The sequence below is a fragment of the Salmo trutta genome, chromosome 13, assembly GCF_901001165.1.
Source record: "Salmo trutta chromosome 13, fSalTru1.1, whole genome shotgun sequence".
In the NCBI taxonomy this organism is placed as follows: Eukaryota; Metazoa; Chordata; class Actinopteri; order Salmoniformes; family Salmonidae; genus Salmo; species Salmo trutta.
This window is the reverse complement of record NC_042969.1, coordinates 4,073,502-4,097,336: the sequence shown is the minus strand read 5'-3', so window position 1 is coordinate 4,097,336 and position 23,835 is coordinate 4,073,502. Positions and strand designations below refer to the sequence as shown.

General features: G+C 41.4%; 1 protein-coding gene across 1 annotated transcript in view; it reads left to right on the top strand.

Annotated features, from left to right (window-relative positions):
* The window catches only part of LOC115204996 (GPI ethanolamine phosphate transferase 2-like), a 97,735-nt gene that overhangs the window by 15,651 nt on the left and 58,249 nt on the right, over positions 1-23,835 (top strand). Inside the window, exons 3-4 of the mRNA XM_029770567.1 lie at positions 1,523-1,732; positions 2,017-2,205. Coding sequence (XP_029626427.1) covers positions 1,523-1,732; positions 2,017-2,205 — 399 coding nt within the window. The remainder of the gene's footprint in view (positions 1-1,522; positions 1,733-2,016; positions 2,206-23,835) is intronic.

Below are 23,835 nucleotides of genomic sequence, written 5' to 3'. Positions count from 1 at the left end.
CAAACATATGACTATTTTACACCATTTTAAAGACAAGACTCTCCTTTATCTAACCACATTGTCTGATTTCAAAAAGGCTTTACAACGAAAGCAAAACATTAGATTATGTCAGGAGAGTACCCAGCCAGAAATAATCACACACCCATTTTTCAAGCTAGCATATAATGTCACAAAAAACCAAAACCACAGCTAAATGCAGCACTAACCTTTGATGATCTTCATCAGATGACACTCCTAGGACATTATGTTATACAATACAAGCATGTTTTGTTCAATCAAGTTCATATTTATATCAAAAACCAGCTTTTTACATTAGCATGTGACGTTCAGAACTAGCATACCCACCGAAAACTTCCGGTGAATTTACTAAATTACTCACAATAAACGTTCACAAAAAACATAACAATTATTTTAAGAATTATAGATACAGAACTCATCTATGCACTCGATATGTCCGATTTTAAAATAGCTTTTCGGTGAAAGCACATTTTGCAATATTCTGAGTAGATAGCCCAGCCATCATGGCTAGCTATTTTGACACCCACCAAGTTTGGCACTCACAAAACTCAGATTTACTATAAGAAAAATTGGATTACCTTTGCTGTTCTTCGTCAGAATGCACTCCCAGGATTTCTACTTCAACACCCAATGTTGTTTTGGTTCCAAATAATCCATAGTTATATCCAAATAGCTGCGTTTTGTTCTTGCGTTCAAGACACTATCCGAAGGGTGATGCGCCGGCGCGTATCGTGACAAAACAATTCAAAATATTTCATTACCGTACTTCGAAGAATGTCAAACGCTGTTTAAAATCAATTTTTATGCGATTTTTCTCGTAAAATAGCGATAATATTCCGACCGGGAGACCTTGTTTTCGTTCAAACACTGAAAATAGAAAATGGAGTCTTCACATGCACACGTGCGGACAGTGTCATTGTTCTCAGAATGACCACTTTCCAAAACCCCTACTGTTTTTTGCCCAGGGACTGCAGAGATCTTATTCCACGTTCTGGTGCCTTCTGAGAGCCTATGGGAGCCTTAGAAAATGTCACGTTACAGCAGAGATCCTCTATTTTCGATAAAGAGGCTATAGAAGGACAAGAAATGGTCAGACAGGGCACTTCCCATGTAGAATCTTCTCAGGTTTTGGCCTGCCATATGAGTTCTGTTATACTCACAGACACCATTCAAACAGTTTTAGAAATTGTAGGGTGTTTTCTATCCAAATCAAATAGAAATATCTAGTTTCTGGGCAGGAGTAATAACCAGATTAAATCGGGTACGTTTTTTATCCGGCCGTGAAAATACTGCCCCCTATCCAAAACAGGTTAACACTTTTTTGGTTACTACATGATTCCATATGTTTTATTTAATAGTTTTGATGTCTTCGCTATTATTCTACATTATAGAAAACAGTAAAAATAAAGAAAAACCATTGAAGGAGTAGCTGTCCTAATTTTTTGACTGGTAATGTACGTAGATTGACAAACTCCCTTGGCCCTCCTCCTCCTGCTCCCTCAAGGCCCTGACCACAGGCAGTATCCCAGGTTTCATCGACGTGGTGATGAACCTGAACTCCCCCGCACTGCTGGAGGACAACCTCATCTGGCAGGCCAAGACGGCAGGCAAGCGGATGGTGTTCTATGGGGACGACACCTGGGTGAAGCTCTTTCCCAAGCACTTCATGGAGTATGACGGCACCACCTCTTTCTTTGTGTCCGACTACACTGAGGTCAGTCATGGTCATTGTCTGTTTGAAGGTCAGGGTCATGCCCTTTAACCGTTGCACTCATTGATTTTGTTTGTTTGATATTGATTTTTTTTCATTGTTAGTTACATGGGAAGGCCATGCCAATTTACTAAAAGTTTTTTCCAAGATTCCGTATCATATTGGCTCAAGTTTAATCTGCTTCTATTACATAATATTTCTAACATACTATACATAAAGAGTTTCTCAGAGGTCTGATTCAGAAACAATGACACAATCTGGATTGTGTCCCCGCTAACTCTTCTCAGGTTGACAACAACGTGACTCGTCACCTGGACAGCACGCTGAAGAGAGACGACTGGGACATTCTGATCCTGCACTACCTGGGCCTGGACCACATCGGCCACATCAGTGGACCCCACAGCTCCCTCATCCAGCCCAAACTAATGGAGATGGACGACATCCTCAAGAAGATTCATGGCTCCCTCATCTTAAAGGTATAGAAGCCTACTTTTCCATAGCAAAATAACGCATACAGTACCAGTCAAAAGTTTGGACACACCTACTCATTCAAGGGTTTTTCTTTATTTTGACTTTTTTCTACATTGTAGAATAATACTGAAGACATCAAAACTATCAAATAACACATATTGAATAATGTAGTAACCAAAAAAGTGTTAGATAAATCTAAAGTTAACTGTAATGAACTTATCCTCTGCAGCAGAGGTAACTCTGGGTCTTCCTGTCCTGTGGCGGTCCTCATGAGAGCCAGTTTCATCATAGCGCTTGATGGTTTTTGCGACTGCACTTGAAGGAACCTTCATTTACTGACCTTCATGTCTTAAAGTAATGATGGACTGTCGTTTCTCTTTGCTTATTTGAGCTGTTCTTGCCATAATATGGACTTTTTAGAGCGATCTTCTGTATACCACTGCTACTTTGTCACAACACAACTGATTGGCTTAATCGCATTAAAAAGGAAAGAAATTCCACAAATTAACTTTTAACAGGGCACACCTGTTAATTGAAATGCATTCCAGGTGACTACCTCATGAAGCTGGTTGAGTGAATGCCAAGAGTGTGGAAAGCTGTCATCAAGGCAATGGGTGGCTTCTTTAAAGAATCTCAAATTTAAAATATACTTTTTTGCTTACTACATGATTCAATATGTGTTATTTCATAGTTTTGATGTCTTCACTATTATTTTTCAATGTAGAAAATAGTCAATATAAAGAGAAACCCTGGAATGAGTAGGTGTGTCCAAACATTGGACTGGTACTGTATATTGTTCCAATCAAGATTCTAAGAACAGATTTTAAGGATATGCTGTACTATTATTGTCTGCCCCAAAACATTGAAACTGCACCTTTACATTTACACATTTACAGGAAATCTCCTGCTTATTTTCATCCTTTTGTAATAAGGTTTAGGATATCAGTTATGACAAGTATCATCATTTATTTGTGGGAGAATGTCCTGTTATGATTAGTGCTTTTGAAGCACTCAACAGTAGTTTTCTTGTAAAAACATGTATAGGATCATGACTGGAAACGGTGTTCTTGTGCATATTTAACCGCGCCAGCCTTGTAGCATTTTTACTCTCTTTTGCGCTTAGGCAACAGGGAGCTCTGAATTAAATGTTCTTGAAAGCCTCAGCTCCAAACTTCCCCAGTAAAAGCCTGCTGCTGTTCTTTACACAGTAACATTGTGACCTAAATATAGACAGTCCATTGTGGTCCCATAGGGTGCCTTAGAAGCTCAATGAAAAACCCCACAAAGTATGTTCCCTCAGATGGCTGAGGTGACGAGTAGATGTTCAAGGGGTTTCGAGGTATAAAACATTCCAGTGACTTTCATAGCCTTGCCGAACTAGCGATATCCTTTTTCTTCACTCTGTGTCGGTGCCGTTATAAAAGAAATGATGCATCGTGCAAAGTGGTTGGCTAGGGATAGGGAGAAAAGGAAATGCAGGCTCCCATGGCTCCACGGTAAAAAGGTAGCCAGAGCTTCTTTCCTACTTTGGCCTTCCCTGATTAGAAAGGAGAAGCCAGTACCTGCATTGTGCGACAACGCACAATCTGTGTCACGTCCTGACCAATATAAGTTGTTATTTTCTATGGTAGAGTGGTCAGGGCGTGACAGGGGGTGTTTTTGTGTTTGTTCTATGTTCTCTCTTTCTATGTTGTAGTTCTAGTTTGTCTATTTCTAGGTTGGAGTTTATTGGGTTGACTTTCAATTGGAGGCAGCTGGTCCTCGTTGCCTCTAATTGGAGGTCATATTTAGTAGGGGTGTTTCTGCATGTTGTTTGTGGGTGATTATATTTTGAGTGGTGTGTTTTTTCCCTCTCTGCGTCACGGTTTGTTGTTTTCTGGTTAGTTTAAGTATTTATGTAATGCATCACGTTTCACAAATATAATAAATATGTGGAACACAAACGCTGCATCTTGGTCCGCTCCTTATAAAAACCGTGACAATCTGAGCTACAGTTTCTGGGGGGGAAGGGATTAAAGACTGCAGCACTGTGACATTTGCAGACCTGCCAACCTGCACACGGTTACAAAAAACGACCCTAAAATATGCAAAAATAGACTTCTAGTTCGTACATTGTGGTTTTTGACTCAACCATCTGAGGTTGGAGATGAGCCAATCAAAGAACTTGGCTCGGAGAAAAAAATCTCTAGCTCTCTGCTCCAGCTGTTCCACTTTATACTGTCTTTCACAGAAGTTATGTTAGACTTTTAAAGATGACTATGCCAATGTTAATTCATCTCTAGACCCAAACTGCTACAGACCTATATCCCTCCTGCCCTGCCTTTCTAAAGTCTTTGAAAGCCAAGTGAACAAACAGATCATCGACCATTTCGAATCCCACTGTACCTTCTCTGCTATGCAAATTTGGTTTCCGAGCTGGTCACGGGTGCACCTCAGCCACGCTCAAGGTCCTACACGATATCATAACTGCCATCGATAAAAGACAGTACTGTGCAGCCGTCTTCATCAACCTGGCCAAGGCTTTCGACTCTGTCAATCACAGTATTCTTATCGGCAGACTTAACAGCCTTGGTTTCTTTAATGACTGTCTCGCCTGGTTCACTAACTACTTCTCAGATAGAGTTCAGTGTGTCATATCGGAGGGCCCGTTGTCCGGACCTCTGGCAGTCTATGGGGGGGCCACAGGGTTCAATTCTCCGTATTTATTTTTTATTTCACCTTTATTTAACCAGGTAGGCTAGTTGAGAACAAGTTCTCATTTGCAACTTCGACCTGGCCAAGATAAAGCATAGCAACTTCGGCACATACAACAACAGAGTTACAGATGGAATAAACAAAACATACAGTCAATAATACAGTAGAACAAAAGAAAACAAGAAGTCTATATACAGTGAGTGCAAATGAGGTAAGTTAAGGCAATAAATAGGCCATGGTGGCGAAGTAATTACAATATAGCAATTAAACACTGGAATGGTAGATGTGCAGAAGATGAATGTGCAAGTAGAGATACTGGGATGCAAAGGATCAAGATAAATAAATAAATAAATACAGTTTGGGGATGAGGTAGGTAGATAGATGGGCTGTTTACAGATGGGTTATGCACAGGTGCAGTGATCTGTGAGCTGCTCTGACAGCTGGTGCTTACAGCTGGTGAGGGAGATATGAGTCTCCCCTTATTTCCCTCATTAAAATGCAAATCATTTTCTAACATTTTTGAGATGCGTTTTTCTGGATTTTTTTGTTGTTATTCTGTCTCTCACTGTTCAAATAAACCTACTATTAAAATTATAGACTGATCATTTCCCCCACTGTATACCTGCTGGAGTGCGTGCTACGAAGGGGGTGCTGCTATGGTGATCAGTGAGCTGAGATAAGGCGGGGCTTTACATAGCAGAGACTTGTAGATAACCTGTAGCCAGTGGGTTTGGCGACGAGTATGAAGCGAGGGCCAACCAACGAGAGCGCACAGGTCGCAATGGTGGGTAGTGTATGGGGCTTTGGTGACAAAACGGATGGCACTGTGATAGACTGCATCCAGTTTGTTGAGTAGAGTGTTGGAGGCTATTTTATAGATGACATCACCAAAGTCGAGGATCGGTAGGATGGTCAGTTTTACGAGGGTATGTTTTGCAGCATGAGTGTAGGATGCTTTGTTGCGATATAGGAAGCCGATCCTAGATTTAATTTTGGATTGGAGATGCTTAATGTGAGTCTGGAAGGAGAGTTTGCAGTCTAACCAGACACCCAGGTATTTGTAGTTGTCCACGTATTCTAAGTCAGAGCTGTCCAGAGTAGTGATGCTAGTCGGACAGGCGAGCAGGTGCGGGCAGTGATCGATTGAATCAATGATGTCGCTCTTGCTGTGGGTGATTCTTTGATCCACCTCTACACAGACGACACCATCTGGCCCTTCTTTGGACACTGTGTTAACAAACCTCCAAACGAGCTTCAACGCCATACAGCACTCCTTCCGTGGCCTCCAACTGCTCTTAAATACTAGTAAAAGAAATGCATGCTCTTCAACCGATTGCTGCCCGCACCCGCCCGACTAGCATCCTACCGATCCTTGACTTTGGCGATGTAATTTACAAAATAGCCTCCAACACTACTCAGCAAATTCGATGCAGTCTATCACAGTGCCATCCGTTTTGTCACCAACGCCCCATATACTACCCACCACTGCGACCTGTATGCTCTCGTTGGCTGGTCCTCGCTACACATTCGTCGCCAAACCCACTGGCTCATGGTCATCTGTAAGTCCTTGCTAGGTAAAGCTCCCCCTTATCTCAGCTCACTGGTCACCATAGCAACACCCACACGTAGCATGCGCTCCAGCAGGTATTTTTGACAGATCATCCCCAAAGCCAACACCTCTGGCCGCCTTTCCTTCCAGTTTTCTGCAGATTTTTCTATTGTGTTATTGACTGTACGATTGTTTATCTCATGTGTAACTGTGTTGTTTTTGTTGCACTGCTTTGCTTTATTTTGGCCAGGTCGCAGTTGTAAATGAGAAATTGTTCTCAACTGGCCTACCTGGTTAAATAAAGGTGAAATAAAAAATAAATAAATAAAAGTTATTGATCTATCCTATTGATAAGCTGCTATCTAAGCTGTTAGCCATCAAGCTAACAAAGTTAGTCCCAGATGAGTTTTGCAATGGAGCACTCTTTGTCTGGAGAAGTAAATAATCGGTCCCAGCGCTGTAGGAGATGTATCTACTACGCTTTGTTGCTGGACAGTCTGGATCACTCTGAGTTCCAATGTGGCAATTGTTTGCTTACTGAGGATTATAGGATTGAAGTGGCTTCCTTGATCAAGCAGGTCACCATCCTAAGTAACAAACTGGGGAAAACGCAGAGTGGAATGTTTACCTTTTCTACGCTGGTGGCTGGATGGCGTTCAGCCTTGTTGGATGCATCTCTGCCTTGTCGTTGTCCGACTGGCTGGTGTTGCCCAGACTTCATTCGCTAGAGAGGCCATCTCCTGCCTCTCCTCCCCCATCTGATAGCGGAGTCGAAGGAGCATAGCAGGAGGAGCATGCAAATCAACGATAGTCACATGTAACGAGCCGTCGAAGGTCTACCACAAAGCAGGATACACTCCCAACGAGAGGCCTGGAGTGAATACAAACAACGAATAGTTTTGCCACCCTGGAGCCTGAACTTCCTGCACCTTCGTTGCTGGGGGTACCTGTGTCTGCGGCCGCTGTGCCTATTCCTTCCACTGAGGTTTTGAAGTTGGCGTCGACAACCTTCCCTCCTCTAGATCAAGCGGGGCATCTCCATCTGTCGGAGGCCTGCACCAGGCGCTGCGAGCTACGGGCTCAAGTTATCCTGTCTCTCGCCCATCCTTAAAGGGTTCTCAGACTCCAGTGACGCGTGGGAGTGGGCGGATTTCCTCATCCTTGTCGCCAGCCGTGATTTTTGGCAGCTCCATGGTCATAAAATGTGACTGTTCCTGGTGCAAAAACAATGTCCTATCCCGGAGCTCGAGTAAATTAAATTACTAAGCTGGTCCCGAATGTTCTATGCCAGGATATGGAAATTGATTATATCATAGTCCATGTGGGTTTTAATGACATTATGAAGGGCAGCTGTTACGAATCCCTTTTGTCCCTGCAGTCTAGGGGGGATGGAAACGAGACCCGTAACATAAATCATGCAAATTATAATCGTGACAAGTAACAGTGAGAACAAAAACCACAGACAACTGAAATCTACCGTCAAACACTCAGGGTTTATTTTAAACACACGGTAAAGGGGTGTGAGAAAAGGGGCTGAGCTGGACCCAAGCAAAGAAACAATAATCCAAAACACCCCTAAGCTAGACTAGCCTACTTCAAGAACAGCTAGCTAACTAACCAAAAATACAGTGGGTGGTCCGCCCAGTTCTAACTAGGGTACTTAGACAAAGTATTCCTACCGGTAATGTATGCCCATGGGCGACTTGTCTTGGTACCCCCTTTTCCCACCAAACAAACAAACAGTCAAACAACAAAACAATACTCACAGGATAACTGGACAAATGTGACATGTAGTTGCAAAACAAAAGAGATCAATACAGAGATATAGAGATGGATAGTGCTGGGGACAGAGAGAGAGAGCGATTGAGAGAATGAACACAAAGATTGATCTGGGGAGAAAACAACTGACTGGGTTTTTAAACCAAGGGAAAGGGGCTGTGATTGGTTGAGGGAAAAGGAACAGGTGTCTTCTGATTGGGGACTGATTGATGACTGATTGGGGGAATGATGAATGTCACCTGTGAGGGGAGAAGGAGAGAAAAGAAATACAAATACAGGATACACACTACCTGTATCCGTAACAGCAGCTCTGAACAGTTGAAACTGGATTTTAAAGAGCTGATTTGATTCTCTGCTAGACACTAATAAAATACCCATCGTATCTGTCCCTGTGCCCCTTCTGAATCATGGCATTGAACACTTCACTTTAGCAGTATTCTCACACTTCACAGCCCACGTTAACATATTTAGCTTAAGAAACAAGGTTCATGAAATTAGTAACTTGCTAGTAACAGATGACATGAATATTCTGACTCTGAAACTCTGAAACTGTTTGATAATACCTTTGATGATACAGTGGTAGCATAACATGGTTATAACATCTACAGAAAAGACAGAAATGCCAATGGTGGAGGTGTTGCTGTTTATATTCAGAACCACATTCCTGTAAAGCTTAGAGAGGATATCATGTTAAATACTGTTGAAGTAATTTGGCTACAGGTTCATCTGCCTCACCTAAAGCCCATTCTTGTGGGATGCTGCTATAGACCACGATGTTCTAACAGTCAATAAATGGATAACATACAGTACCAGTCAAAAGTTTGGACACACCTACTCATTCCATGGTTTCTCTTTATTTTGACTATTTTCTACATGGTATAATAATAGTGAAGACATCCAAACTATGACATAACACGTATGGAACCATGTAGTAACCAAAAAAGTGTTAGCCACCCTTTGCCTTGATGACAGCTTTGCACACTCTTGGCATTCACTCAACCAGCTTCATGAGGTAGTCACCTCGAATGCATTTCAATTAACATGTGTGCCTTGTTAAAAGTTAATTTGTGGAATTTCTTTGCTTCTTAATGCGTTTGAGCCAATCAGTTGTGTTGTGACAAGGTAGGGATGGTATACAGAAGATAGCCCTATTTGGTAAAAAAACAAGTTCATATTATGGCAAGAACAGCTCAAATAAGCAAAGAGAAATGACAGTCCATCATTACTTTAAGACATGAAGGTCAGTCAATACGGAACATTTCAAGAACTTTGAAAGTTTCTTCAAGTGCAGTCGCAAAATTCATCAAGCACTATGATGAAACTGGCTCTCATGAGGACCGCCACAGGAAAGGAAGACACAGAGTTACCTCTGCTGCAGAGGATACGTTCATTAGAGTTAACTGCACCTCAGATTGCAGCCCAAATAAATTCTTCACAGAGTTCAAGTAACAGACACATCTCAACATCAACTATACAGAGGAGACTGTGTGAATCAGGCCTTCATGGTCGAATGGCTGCATCAAAACCACTACTAAAGGACACCATCAGGCTGCCCACTCAAGAAAAAGCTTCAAACTGTAACCAGTGCTTGCAACCTGGTTCAGGTTATATTTTAACCTACCTTGGTAGTTACAAACAGCACAGGAATGAAATCATCAACGTGTATTGATCACATCTTTACTAATGCTGCAGGAATTAGCTTAAAGCAGTATCTAGATCCACCTGATGATCACAATATAGTAGGCATATCTAGGAAAACCAAAGTTCCAAAGGCTGTGCCCAATGTCGTGTATTAAAGTTCATACAATACGTTTTGTATTGATTCCTGTGTTGTTGATGTAAATCATTTTTGTTGGTGTGTAATGAGGTGCAACCATACGCTGCGCTTGATACATTTATGAAATTGCTTATTCCAGTTACTAATAAGCATGCACCCATTAAGAAAATTAATGTAAAAATGGTTAAATCCCCGTGGATTGATGAGGAATTGAAACATTTTATGGTTGAGGGAGATGAGGGAAAAGAAATGGCAAATAAGTCTGACTGCACAACCGATTGGCAAACGTACTGCAAATTGAGAAATCATGTGACTAAACTGAATAAAAAGAAGAAACCATTGTATGAAACAAAGATAAATTAAATAAAGAATGATAGTAAAAATCACATTTAAATGTAATTTTGGGCAAAAAGGCAAACTCAGCTTCATTAATCATTGAATCAATTGGCTCGTTCATCAGCAAACCCACTGATATTGCCAATTACTTTAATGATTTTTTCATTGGCAGGATTAGCAAATTTAGGCATGACATGCCAGCAACAAACGCTGACACCACACATCCAAGATGCTTAAGAGTCATTGCCTCCATCTAATCTACTTGCCTTATACAAAGACATGCATTGTAGTTTTAAATTCCGTAAAGTGAGTTTGGAAAAAGTATTGTCTATCAACAATGACATGCCACCGGGGTCTGACAACTTGGATGGAAAATTACTGAGGATCAGAGCGGACAATATTGCCACTCCTATTTGCCATATCTTTAACTTAAGCCTACTAGAAATTGTGTGCCCTCAGGCCTGGAGGGAAGCATGAGGGAAAAAGTATTTCATCCCCTGCTGATTTTGTACGTTTGCCCACTGACAAAGAAATTATCAGTCTATAATTTTAATGGTAGGTTTATTTGAACAGTGAGAGACAGTATAACAACAAAAAAATCCAGAAAAACGCATGTTTCTGGTGGATAGCAGACAAACAGGTTTTCCTCTAGGATTATGCCTTTGCTTATCTCCATTCCGTTTCTTTTTTACCCTGAAAAACTCCCCAGTCCTTAACGATTACACCCATAACATGACACAGCCACCACTATGCTTGAAAATATGGGGAGTGGTACTCAGTAATGTGTTGTGTTGTATTTGCCCCAAACATAACACTTTGTATTAATAAGGACAAACAGTTCATTTCTTTGTCACATTTTACATTTTTATTTTTGCCTTGTTGCAAACAGGATGCATGTTTTGGAATATTTGTATTCTGTACAGGCTTCCTTCTTTTAATTCTGTTGTTTAGGTTAGTATTGTGGATTAACAACAATGTTGATCTATCCTCAGTTTTCTCCGATCACAGCCATTAAAGTCCCCATTGGCCCCATGGTGAAATCCCTGAGCGGTTTCCTTCCTCTCCGGCAACTGAGTTAGGAAGGAGGCCTGTATCTTTGTAGTGACTGGGTGTATTGATCCAACATCCAAGTGCAATTAATAACTTTACCATGCTCAAAGGGATATTCAATGTCTGTTTTTTTATTTTAACCAATCTACCAATAGGTGGACTTTTTTGTGAGGCATTGGAAAACCTCCCTGGTGTTTGTGGTTGAATCTGTGTTTGAAATTCACTGCTTGATTGAGGGACCTTACTGATAGTTGTATGTGTGGTGTACAGAGATAGTCATAAAAAAATCATGTTAAACAATATTGCACACGGAGTGAGTCCATGCAACTCATTATGTGACTTGTTAAGCACATTTTCACTCCTGAACATATTTATGCTTGCCATAACAAAGGATATGTATTCACTCAAGAAATTTCAGCTTTTCATTTTTTATTAATTTGTAAACATTTCGAAAATATAATTCCACTTTTGACATTATCGGGTATTGTGTAAGCCAGTTACCAAAAAAATCTCAAAATGTGGAAAAGGTCAAGGGGTACGTATGAATACTTTCTGAAGGCACTGTACTTGCGAGGCACATCGGAGCATAAATTGAGATAACAATTTTTTTATGTCACTGGACTGATGGTAAGTCTCAGTGGAGGGAGGCAGAGAGTGTGAGTCAAAGTGGAAAAGTGTGTTTCCTTTCTAAAAGGTATTTTCCTGGTTAAATAAAGGTTAAATAAATAAAATAGTGTTGTAGGAAAAACTCACTCATAAAAACACCCATTTGCTGTATTCTCTGACAATCTCTCGCTAGGCATGGCTTTGAAATCTTACAGTAGCCTGCTCTACAGCCAGTATTCATTTTGCTGTGGACGCGTGGAAACTGCTGTAGACACGGTGATCTAAGGTATCCAATTAGTCAACGGTATGCCTACAGATGCACCTATTTTACTGTCTGGGCTCACCAGGAAGGCAGAGTTTGTATTGTCAGAAAAATAAAATTGTTCAAAATGGGAACACTTCACTTACCCGGCATGCAGGGTAGCTGAATTAGGTGTACCTATCGCATTATTAGCAAAAAAACACATTTTTGTTTTGTTTTTTATCAAAAGTAGCTTGGCTGGGCGATCAACCCTCTTGTAACTTTCGTTGAAGCTGCTGTACAAAAACAGTTAGTTCTACGTCCTCCACAGAAATGCCGTAATGGTTACTGGGCGGCTGTATCACTGTAATTTTACCAAATGAGTCTGATCGGGGCAGGCAGGCAGCTGCGGCCTCCTTCATGATCCCATATGATTGTTCTGAAAACGACTGTTGAGTTCTATAAATTGCCTGTCCAATATCTCGTTCCATAATGCCTGTAAATCTGAGTTGCTCTTAACGGGGGCTGCTTTCCCCACTTTAGATGTAACATGCGAGTCCCCAAACCTTGCTAACAGTTTTTTGTTTCGGGAACTGGTAGCTAGCATCCCAGTTGTGGATTTCATTTTGACCATCAAATCATCTGTAACCTTAATGATTTAATCAAAATCACCTTTAGAATTGTCTCTTATGTACTGAAAACTCTCTTTAAGGCCCTTGATTAGATCGATGTTTAGTTTTTCCCTGGTAAATAATTAAAATGCATTACATTGTCCTACATGGAATAGATTTAATGTACAGCACTAGATTTTATGTAGATGTACTTTTAATGTAAGATGTCTTTGAGTGTCTGGAAAGGCATCTGCCAAATAAAATGTATTATTGTTGTTATTATTATTATTATTGTTTTATCTTATGTATGCATGTTTAGGCCAGTGTTTGACTAGGTACTCATTTTAGGTGTCGGTATTGTTTATATTTAGGTGCAGGAATTCCTCAATGCTTTTGAGTGCAGGAACTCAGGAACTCAAGCAGAAGAACATTTTAGCTGCCAGTACTCTTTACCTGTGAGCTCCTGTCAAAGTTAAGTACTGTGTTTAGATAAAAATACAAATAATGTCCAGTTTGGAACACTGACATGTGGAGCGTAATTTGTATGTTTTTGTTGCTCAATCTTATTGTGTGAGCTTAGCTCCTCAGTCCACCAGTGTCTACGCCCCTCCTGTGATGGCTACATTTTTTGATATCATTTAAGACTCTAGGTTTCAGGAAATGGCAGTTACAGGTTTTTCTAAAATGCAAAATGCTCCAACTTCCAGACCTCCCCCTACCCAACCTTAGGCACCACCTTGTCAGAAAACCTTAGGGAGATCCCTGGTTGTACATTGAAACATATTTCCAGTTGTCCACTGAAGATTAGTCAATTACCAAGTCCCTGTAAGACTCTATAGCCTACCATTTCTACTGAGACAGACTTCTGCCAACGTTAGGCTAAAAAGGTGCATTTGCCTATGATTTAAGCAGTGTGGGTGTCGCACGCGTGCCAGCGTGGGGTGCCGCCGCCGCTCTGAAGTGGTATTTATAAAAATGATTCAAGGTTGGCAAGTCTGCATTTGTTTGAAGACATTTGTTAGGGGACAAGCTAATTGTTACTTATAAAAAGAGAGGTGGAGGGACTATGAACATGACTAAAGATGATCATGCTGACTCAGGCTGGGTTTTCTAAACCATTAGCCTTGCTACTTGAATGGTATAATTTGATGTTTGATTTACTTGAATATGTTTTCTTGACCATCAAAGCTGTCTTTTGTATAGCGCCGTGAAAAAGTATTTTCACCCCCTTTTTGTGTTATGTGTTCACTCAGGTTCCCTTTATCTAATATTCGATTTTGATTGAAGACCTGATAACATTCAGTGTCTAGAAAATTCTAAAATGCAGAGAAAATTTGAAAGGGGACAAATACTTTTTCACGGCACTGTATATCCTAACTTAACAGGATATGTTGATGCTTTGCAAGTTGCAGCCTCTTAATCGTTTAGGGATAAACAAAATCTGCAACAAAACGAATGGCTCAGAAAGCCAACTCCGCCCCGGCACATCTTTGGTTGTTTTTTCTCATTTGCACAATTTGATTTCACGGCACGTTTTTCTACTGTGCTGAAAGCGGCCCTGTCAAATACACTCTTGCTGCTGGGTTCTCACGAGTCTACGATAAAAGGGATTACGGAGGCAAAGAGAACCTGGGCTTGATCAGCGTATGTCAGCTCCCATAAACCAGCCACCTTGTTTGTCCGTGTCTGTCACCTGCCATTGCCAAATCCACCCATCCCCGAAACAACACGAGAGCAAACGTTGCAGGCAGAATTTGCCATGTATGTGCGTGTCAAAATCCTGTCCTCACTCTTTTAAACTGTGTCTGTTCCACTGAGGTTTCAAAAGATTATTCTCTTTCTCCCCTCTGTGTAATGGCTGCTGAAGGCAACACCCTCCCCAGAAAAGAAATAACAGGAGGGATGCCACCAAATATACTTATTGTAAGTTTAGGATGGCGGATACATTTTAACTAGACCTAGATGTTCTGCAAATAGTCGAACAAATTCTACAATACGTACCTCATGTAATGTCAGTCATAGAAACCCTGCACGGTGCACAGCTCCAGTCCTTGAAGGCCACATTGTATGCTCTTGTCATCCTTGCCAACGCTGTATTAAGGAAATAGTTAATCCAAAGTACACTATTTGCGTTTCGTTTCCTGAGACTGATTTCTACCATGTACAGTGCCTTTAGAAAGTATTCACTCATCTCAATTTTTTTCCACATTTTGTTGTGTTACAACCTGAATTTAAAATAGATCCAATCTGCTCTTTCCATGACAGACTGACCAGGTGAATCCGGGTGAAATCTATGATCCCTTATTGTTAAATCTTATTGTTAAATCCACTTTAATCAGTGTAGATGAAGGGGAGGAGACAGGTTCAAGAAGGATTTTTAAGCCTTGAGACAATTGAGACATGTATGTGTGTGTGTGCCATTCAGAGGGTGAATGGGCAAGACAAAACATTTATGTGCCTTTTAATGGTGTATTGTAGTACACTGTAGGTGCCAGGTGCATGGGTTTGTGTCAAGAACTGCAACTCTCCTGGGTTTTTCACACTCAACAGTTTCCCGTGGGTATCAATAATGGTCAACCACCCAAAAGACATCCAGCCAACTTGACACAACTGTGGGAAGCATTGTAGTCAACATGGGCCAGCATCTTTGTGGAACGCTTTCGACACCTTGTAGAGTCCATGCCCTGACGAATTGAGGCTGTTCTGAGGGCAAAAGATAGGGGTGCAACTCAATATTAGGCTGGTGTTCCTAATTTTGGTTCAGGTGGTAACAATTTGCTTAACAAGTCACATAAGTTGCATGGACTGAAATAATAGTGTTTAACATGATTTTTGAATGACTACCTCATCTCTGTATCCCACACACACAATTATATGTAAGGTTACTCAGTCGAGCAGTGAATTTCAAACACAGAATCAACCACAAAGACCAGGGAGGTTTTCTCTGTCAAATTGGTTGTTGATCATTGCTAGACAGCCATTTTTAAGTCTTGCCAATCCACTAAGGAACATTCACAGTCGTCTTGGTAAGCAACTCCTGTGTACATTTGGCCTTGTATTTTAGGAATTTATCCTGCTGAAAGGTGAATTTGTCTCCCAGTGTCTGTTGGAAAGCAGACTGAAACAGGTTTTCCTCTAGGAATCTGCCTGTGCTTAGCTCTATTCTGTTTCTTTTTATTATAAAAAACTCCCTAGTTCTTGCCCATAACATGACGCAGCCACCACCATTCTTGAAAATATGAAGAGTGGTAGTCAGTGATTCTTTGTGTTGGATTTGCCCCAAATATAACACTTTGTATTCAGGACATATGTTAATTTCTTTGCCACATTTTTTGCAGTTTTACTTTATTGTTTTACTTATTGCAAAATGGATGCTTGTTTTGGAATAGTTTAATTCTGTACAGGTTTCCTTATCTTATTCTGTTAATTAGGTTAGTATTTTGGAGTAACTACAATGCTGTTGATACATCCTCAGTTTTCTCCTATTACAGCCATTAAACTCTGTAACTGTTTTAAAGTTACCATTGGCCTCATGGTGAAATCCCTTAGCTGTTTCCTTCCTCTCCAGCAAGGAAACAGTAACGGTAAGCACAGGGAGTTGGCTCAGGACTCCACCCTGACTCTGCCCAACTCCCCGTGTAGGGGGGGCTGCCTCCCGCACTTGCCTCTTGGCTTATACAGCGCCTCATAGTAGCGCCGCTCTGCCTTCGCTGCCTCCAGTTCCTCCTTCGGTTGACGATACTCCCCAGCCTGCCTCCAGGGTCCCTTCCCGTCTAAAATCTCCTCCCACGTCCACGACTCCAAATACCTCTCCTGCTCCTTACCCCGCTGCTTGGTCTTCTTATGGTGGGTGGTTCTGTCATAAGCGTCGTAAGGGACAGACCAAGGTGCAGCGGGTATAGTGCTCATCTTCTTTCTTTATTTAGAGTGAACACTCAAACAAAATAAACAAACGACCAAACAGTTCCGTAAGGCACACGGGGTTGGAACACAAATGTAGAATTCAAGAATTGCAAGTCCCACACTTACCCGTACGCTGAGCATGAAGCAGAAATAACCTGCCCAGGGACTGCGGTTGAAAATTAGCCGGCTGGCTAAAACCGGCACTTTTACTGAAACGTTGATTAATGTGCACTGTCCCTGTAAAAATAAAATAACTCAAACTCAAACTCCAATAATATAATAGACATCGCTGAACAGCTTTTCTTCCTCCCAAGATCAATCTCAATCACCCAGATCGAGAAGACTTGACTGCTCATTAGAGTGGCAGGGGGGGACATTTTTCAAACAAAGCAGTAAAGAATTAGCCATGAAACAACATCGGACTCTTGTACTCTACACTTTTTTGATAATGCATTTACTTTTTGCACTTATCCTCCGATGTCTATCAAAGGAGAGCATAACTAGTCTACTTAAACGTTCTGACTTGAAAGGTAAAAACACACACAGGAACTGGAATACAGGAATTGAATTGAGTTTGAATTTAATTGGAAGTATTTTTACCGGCGAGAACCAATTTCTTGTATACACTGAATGTTCGTCCTTCAGTGTATAGAAAGAATTTGTTCTCTGAGATTGAAAACATGCCCCTGCAACGGAGGTTTTTGGGATTGTGTTAATGTAAATAGGTAAGCTCTTTCAGCTACGGCTAAGCTGCATTTTTCTAAAACCAAATGGTTTCATAGAGCAGGGTTTCCCAAAGTCGGTCCTGGGGCCGCCCCTAGGTGCACATTTTGGTTTTTGCCTTAGCACAGCTGATTTAAATATTCAAAGCTTGATGATGAGTTGGTTCTTTGAATCAGCTGTGTAGCGCTAGGGCAAAACCCATAACGTGCATCCAGGGGGTCCCCAGGACCCAGTTTGAGGAGACCCTGGCATAGACCACCGTTTAATACACGCTGATGGAGAAACGCGCATTTTCTATTAAATGTGGAGAGGTTTGTGCATTACCGATTCACATCCTCAGATGAAATACCTTCTCTTAAAGAAGCAGCAGTGCTTATGTGTGTGGAATTTTGTAATACAGACATAATTTGATACCAGATTGAGTTTCACTAGTCTTTATTCAGTGGGCCTCTAAATTATTAAGTCTATGCGCTTGCCGGGGCACTCGATCCAGCCAATCAAATTGCATTTTTTCTTTCATGTTAATAATCACTTCATCAATTCTATTTCTTATTAGTCTTTTGGAAAGAATGGAAGTGTTGTTGAGTCTTCAGATGAATTGGGGGCAATTCCATGGTAACGGAATTATGCTTTGACTCAGTTTTTTTACTTTAAAATATGTGCTAATAAAAAAAACATTGTTTTCAAAGTTAAACCATACTCTATGCATAAGGACTACTTTAGTGGAAAAACTTTGGTAACGGAATTAGGAAAAAATCTTCTGCAGAAAGAATGGGTGTCAGCTATGACATGGCGCCATGAGTTTGAAAACAACCTATTGAACTACAGTAAGTGAAGTGGATTTATACCCGGTAACGGAATTACAGTAACGGAGTGACATCATGGCTCCCTGATCTGTACTGCACAGAAATGCAAAATTATGGATATGAATGTCTTTCTCCTCGTGTTTCACAAGTTTTGACATCACATTGCAGCAGACCACAGTAGAGTGCAGTACAATACAGCACAAAAGAGCAGAGTAGTGTTCAGTGCAGTACAATATGCTGTGCTCTACTGTCCTATACTGTATTATATTGTACTCTACTGTGCTCTATTCAATGTACTGTATTGTACTGTACTGCCCCACAAAGACAAAACACAGTAACTGTATTCTTTTTTAAAGTATTTTTCTGTCTAGACAGACAGTAATTTACGATACTATCATAACACAAGGCGAGACCCAGATGCAGATTCAGGAGGCAGATGGTTCGAGTCTTAGATGTTTAATCATCCAAAAAGGAGTAGGGAAGAGAAGGGTCGTGGACAGGCAAAAGGTCAAAACCAGATCAGAGTCCAGGAGGTACAGAGTGGCAGGCAGGCTCGAGGTCAAGGCAGGCAGAATGGTCAGGCAGACGGGTCAGAGTCCAGAAACAGGCAAGAATCAAAACCAGGAGGACTAGAAAAAGGAGAATAGCAAAGGCAGGAGAACGGGAAAAACCGCTAGTTGACTTGGTGCATTCAAGACAAACTTTTCACAGAAAGACAGGAATCACAGGGATAAATACACTGGGGAATACAAGCGACACCTGGAGGGGGTGGAGACAATCACAAGGACAGGTGAAACAGATCAGGGTGTGACAGATACTCCATGATATATTCTGATGGCTTGTTCTTGTGTCAGAACTAAATACCATATTAGACAATATACCTGGCCATTACAACAGATCAAAGATTTTTGGGCAAAATTCATAGTTACTGCATTTTATCTTTGTAGGGCATTGTACCCTACTGTGCTCCACTAACTGTACTCTAATGTACTGTGCTATCCAAATGTGTGAAACACACACTGAGTATATCAAACATTAGGAACACCTTCCTAATATTCAGTTGCACCCTCCACCGTTCCACAGGGATGCTGGCCCCCAGTTGGCTTGATGTCCTTTGGGTGGTGGACCATTCTTGATACACTTTAAACTGTTGAGCATGAAAAACCCAGCAGCGTTGCGGTTACTGACACAAACCGGTGCGCTTGGCACCTACAACCGTACCCTGTTCAAAGGCACTGAAATCGTTTGTCTTGCCAATTCAGCCTCTGAATGGCACACATACACAATCTATGTCTCAAATGTCTCAAGGCTTAAAAATCCTTCTTTAACCTGTCTTCTCTTCATCTACACTGATTGAAGTGGACTTAACAAGTACATCAATAAGGGATCATAGTTTTCACCTGGATTCACCTGGTCAGTCTATGTCATGAAAAGAGCAGGTGTTCTTAATGTTTTGTGTACTCAGTGTACGTACAGTGCATTCGGAAAGTATTCAGACCCCTTTACTTTTTCCACATTTTGTTACATTACAGCCTTATTCAAAAATGTATTAAATACATTTTTTTTCCTCATCAATCGACACACAATACCCCATAATGACAAAGCATAAACAGGTTTTTAGAATTTTATGCAAATGTATTAAAACAAAGAAACAGAAATACCTTATTCACATAGGTATTCAGACCCTTTGCTATGAGACTCTAAATTGAGCACAGGTGCATCCTGTTTTCATTGATCATCCTTGAGATGTTTCTACAACTTGATTGGAGTCCACCTGTGGTAAAGTCAATTGATTGGACATGATTTTGAAAGGCACACACCTGTCTACATAAGGTCCCACAGTTGCATGTCAGAGGAAAAACCAAGCCATGAGGTTGAAGGAATTGTCCGTATATCTCCGATACAGGATTCTGTCAAGGCACAGATCTGCGAGAAGGGTTCCAAACAATGTCTGGTGCATTGAAGGTCCCCAAGAACACAGTGGACCTCCATCATTCTTAAATGGAAGAGGTTCGGAACCACCAAGACTAAAGCTGGCCACCCGGCCAAACTGAGCAATCGGGGAAGAAGAATCTGGTCACTACAACAGAGCTCACTACGACACTACGACAGAGCTCCAGAGTTCCTCTGTGGAGATGGGAGAACCTTCCAGAAGGACACCCATCTCTGCAGCACTCCACCAATCAGGCATTTTTGGTAGTGGCCAGACGCAAGTCACTCCTCAGTAAAAGGCACATGACAGCCCGCTTGGAGTTTGCCAAAAGGCACCTAAAGGACTCTCAGACCATGAAAAACAAGATTCTCTGGTGTGATGAACTGGCCTGAATGCCAAGTGTCACATCTGGAGGCAACCTAGCACCATCCTTACGGTGAAGCATGGTGGTGGCAGCATCATGCTGTCAGGATGTTTTTTGGTGGCAGGGACTGGGAGACTAGTCAGGATCGAGGGGAAAATGAACGGAGCAAAGTACAGAAAGATCCTTGATGGAAACCTGCTCCAGATCGCTCAGGACCTCAGACTGAGCCAAAGGTTCACCTTCCAACAGGACAACGACCCTAAGCATACAGCCAAGACAACATAGGAGTGGCTTAGGGACCAGTCTCTGAATGTCCTTGAGTGGCCCAGCCAGAGCCCGGACTTGAACACGATCGAACATCTCTGGAGAGACCTGAAAATAGCTGTGCAGCAAAGCTCCCCATACAACCTGACAGAGCTTGAGAGGATATGCAGAGAAGAATGGGAGAAACTCCCCAAATACAGGTGTGCCAAGCTTGTAGCATCATACCCAAGAATACTCAAGGATGTAATCACTGCCAAAGGTGCTTAAAAAAAGTACTGAGTAAAGGGTCTGAATACTTATGTAAATGTGATATCTGTTTTTGATTTGCAAAATTTCCAAAAACCTGTTTTTGCTTTGTCATTGTGGGGTATTGTGTGGAGATAGAATCAATTCTATTATACGGCTTTGACGTAACAAAATGTGGGAAAAGTCAAGCGGTTTGAATAGTTTCCGAATGCACTGTATATGATAGGTTCAAATTTGGTCCAGTCCGGGTCCATCTGTGGACGTTAACATCAAGGCCAGGGTGGACTGACCACGTTTCAACTATTTATTAATGTCCATGGACGTCCGGTGTCAGTTGCTGCTCAGTAGGTGATGATGCTGGTTAAAGTAAATGAAAAGAGAGAGTAGGTGTCAGTAAGAGCTGGGAGAGGTGACATTAACTGGAGTGTGAGAGAAAAGGCAGAGAGAACGGGAGGGGTTGTCCAGAATGACTTTTTTAACAATCTTGGTTTGACCTCCAGACAACAGAAAGACAGAAAACAAAGTATACCGTGTACCAAACATTAGGAACACCTTCCTAATATTGAGTGAATAACACAAAAACATGTTTCCACTAGCACAAGTATTTATACCCTTCTTTAGGCGGAGTCTCCTCCTATTTCAAACTAGAACCCAACAAGGTGTGTGAGAGAGAGAGAGAGCTCCTCTTTGAGTGGCATGCCTATAATTTAAGATCCACACTAGCATAATTAGACCTAGGCTAGAAAATGGCAAATGGCACTCATAGAAAGCTGTGAAGAAGATGCACGTTATGGCTGGTGACGTTTCCTCCTGCTATGATTATGTACACTCTTAGCCCATGTTCTGCTTGGATAGCTCTATGTACAGTTGAAGTCGGAAGTTTACACTTAGGTTGGAGTCATTAAAACTCGTTTTTCAACCACTTCACACATTTCTTGTTAACAAACTATAGTTTTGGCAAGTCGGTTAGGACATCTACTTTGTGCATGACACAATTAATTTTTCCAACAATTGTTTACAGACAGATTATTTCACTTATAATTCACTGTATCACAATTCCAGTGGGTCAGAAGTTTACATACACTAAGTTGACTGTGCCTTTAAACAGCTTGGAAAATTCCACAAAATTATGTCATGGCTTTAGAAGCTTCTGATAGACTAATTGATATCATTTAAGTCAATTGGAGGTGTACCTGTGGATTTACCTTCAAACTGGGAAAATAAAAAGAAATCAGCCAAGACCTCAGAAAAAAATTGTAGACCTCCACAAGTCTGGTTCATCCTTGGGAGCAATTTCCAAACGCCTGAAGGTACCACGTTCACCTGTACAAACAATAGTACGCAAGTATAAACACCATGGGACCACGCAGCCGTCATACCACTCATGAAGGAGATGTGTTCTGTCTCCTAGAGATAAACGTATTTTGGTGCAAAAAGTACAAATCAATCCCAGAACAACAGCACAGTAAAATGACCTTGTGAAGATGCTGGAGGAAACAGGTACAACAGTATCTATTTCCACAGTAAAACGAGTCCTATATCGACATAACCTGAAAGGCCGCTTAGCAAGGAAGAAGCCAATGCTCCAAAACCTCCATAAAAAAGCCAGACTACGGTTTGCAACTGCACATGGGGATAAAGATCGTACTTTTTGGAGAAATGTCCTCTGGTCTGATGAAACAAAAATAGAACTGTTTGGCCATAATGACCATCGTTATGTTTGTAGGAAAAAGGGGGAGGCTTGCAAGCTGAAGAACACCATCCCAACCGTTGTGGGGGTGCTTTTCTGCAGGAGGGACTGGTGCATTTCACAAAATAGATGGCATCACGAGAAGGAAAATTATGTGGATATATTCAAGCGACATCTCAAGTCATCATTCGGGAAGTTAAAGCTTGGTCGCAAATGGGTCTTCCAAATGGACAATGACCCCAAGCATACTTCCAAAGTTGTGGCAAAATGGCTGAAGGACAACAAAGTCAAGGAATTGGAGTGGCTATCACACAGCCCTGGGCATAACTTGTGGGCAGAACTGAAAAAGCGTGTGCGAGCAAGGAGGCCTACAAACCTGAGTCAGTTACATCAGCTCTGTCAGGAGGGATGGCCAAAATTCACCCAACTTATTGTGGGAAGCTTGTGGAAGGCTTCCTGAAACGTTTGACACAAGTTAAACAATTTAAAGGCAATGCTACCAAATACTAATTGAGTGCATGTAAACTTCTCACCCACTGCGAATGTGATGAAAGAAATAAAAGCTGAAATAAATCATTCTCTCTACTATTATTCCGACATTTCACAATCTTAAAATAAAGTGGTGATCCTAACTGACCTAAGACAGGGAATTTTTACTAGGATTAAATGTCAGGAATTGTGAAAAACTGAGTTTAAATTTATTTGGCTAAGGTGTATGTAAACTCCCGACTTCAACTGTATTAGCATTGTTTTCACAAGCCGATGAGAATACGGAGTCTGTAGACAACATGTCATGTTTTAATTTTTGCTTTGAAATTCAAGGTGACATTGCTCCCCATTTTTAGTGAAGTGATGATGCGTACAGCACATTTCCCCCAGTGTGATTGTTTTCACTCTCATGCAGTATTAGTGTTGCACTGTCACTATGCAGGACTGAGCATTGCTTATTAGGCGGGGTCCTTAACCAACAATGCTTTCTTATGCATGAAACCACGCAAAAAAAGTGACAGATTGGACTCCATCCCCTTTTCCATTGCCTGTTCCATTCCCTAGTACAGTGGTT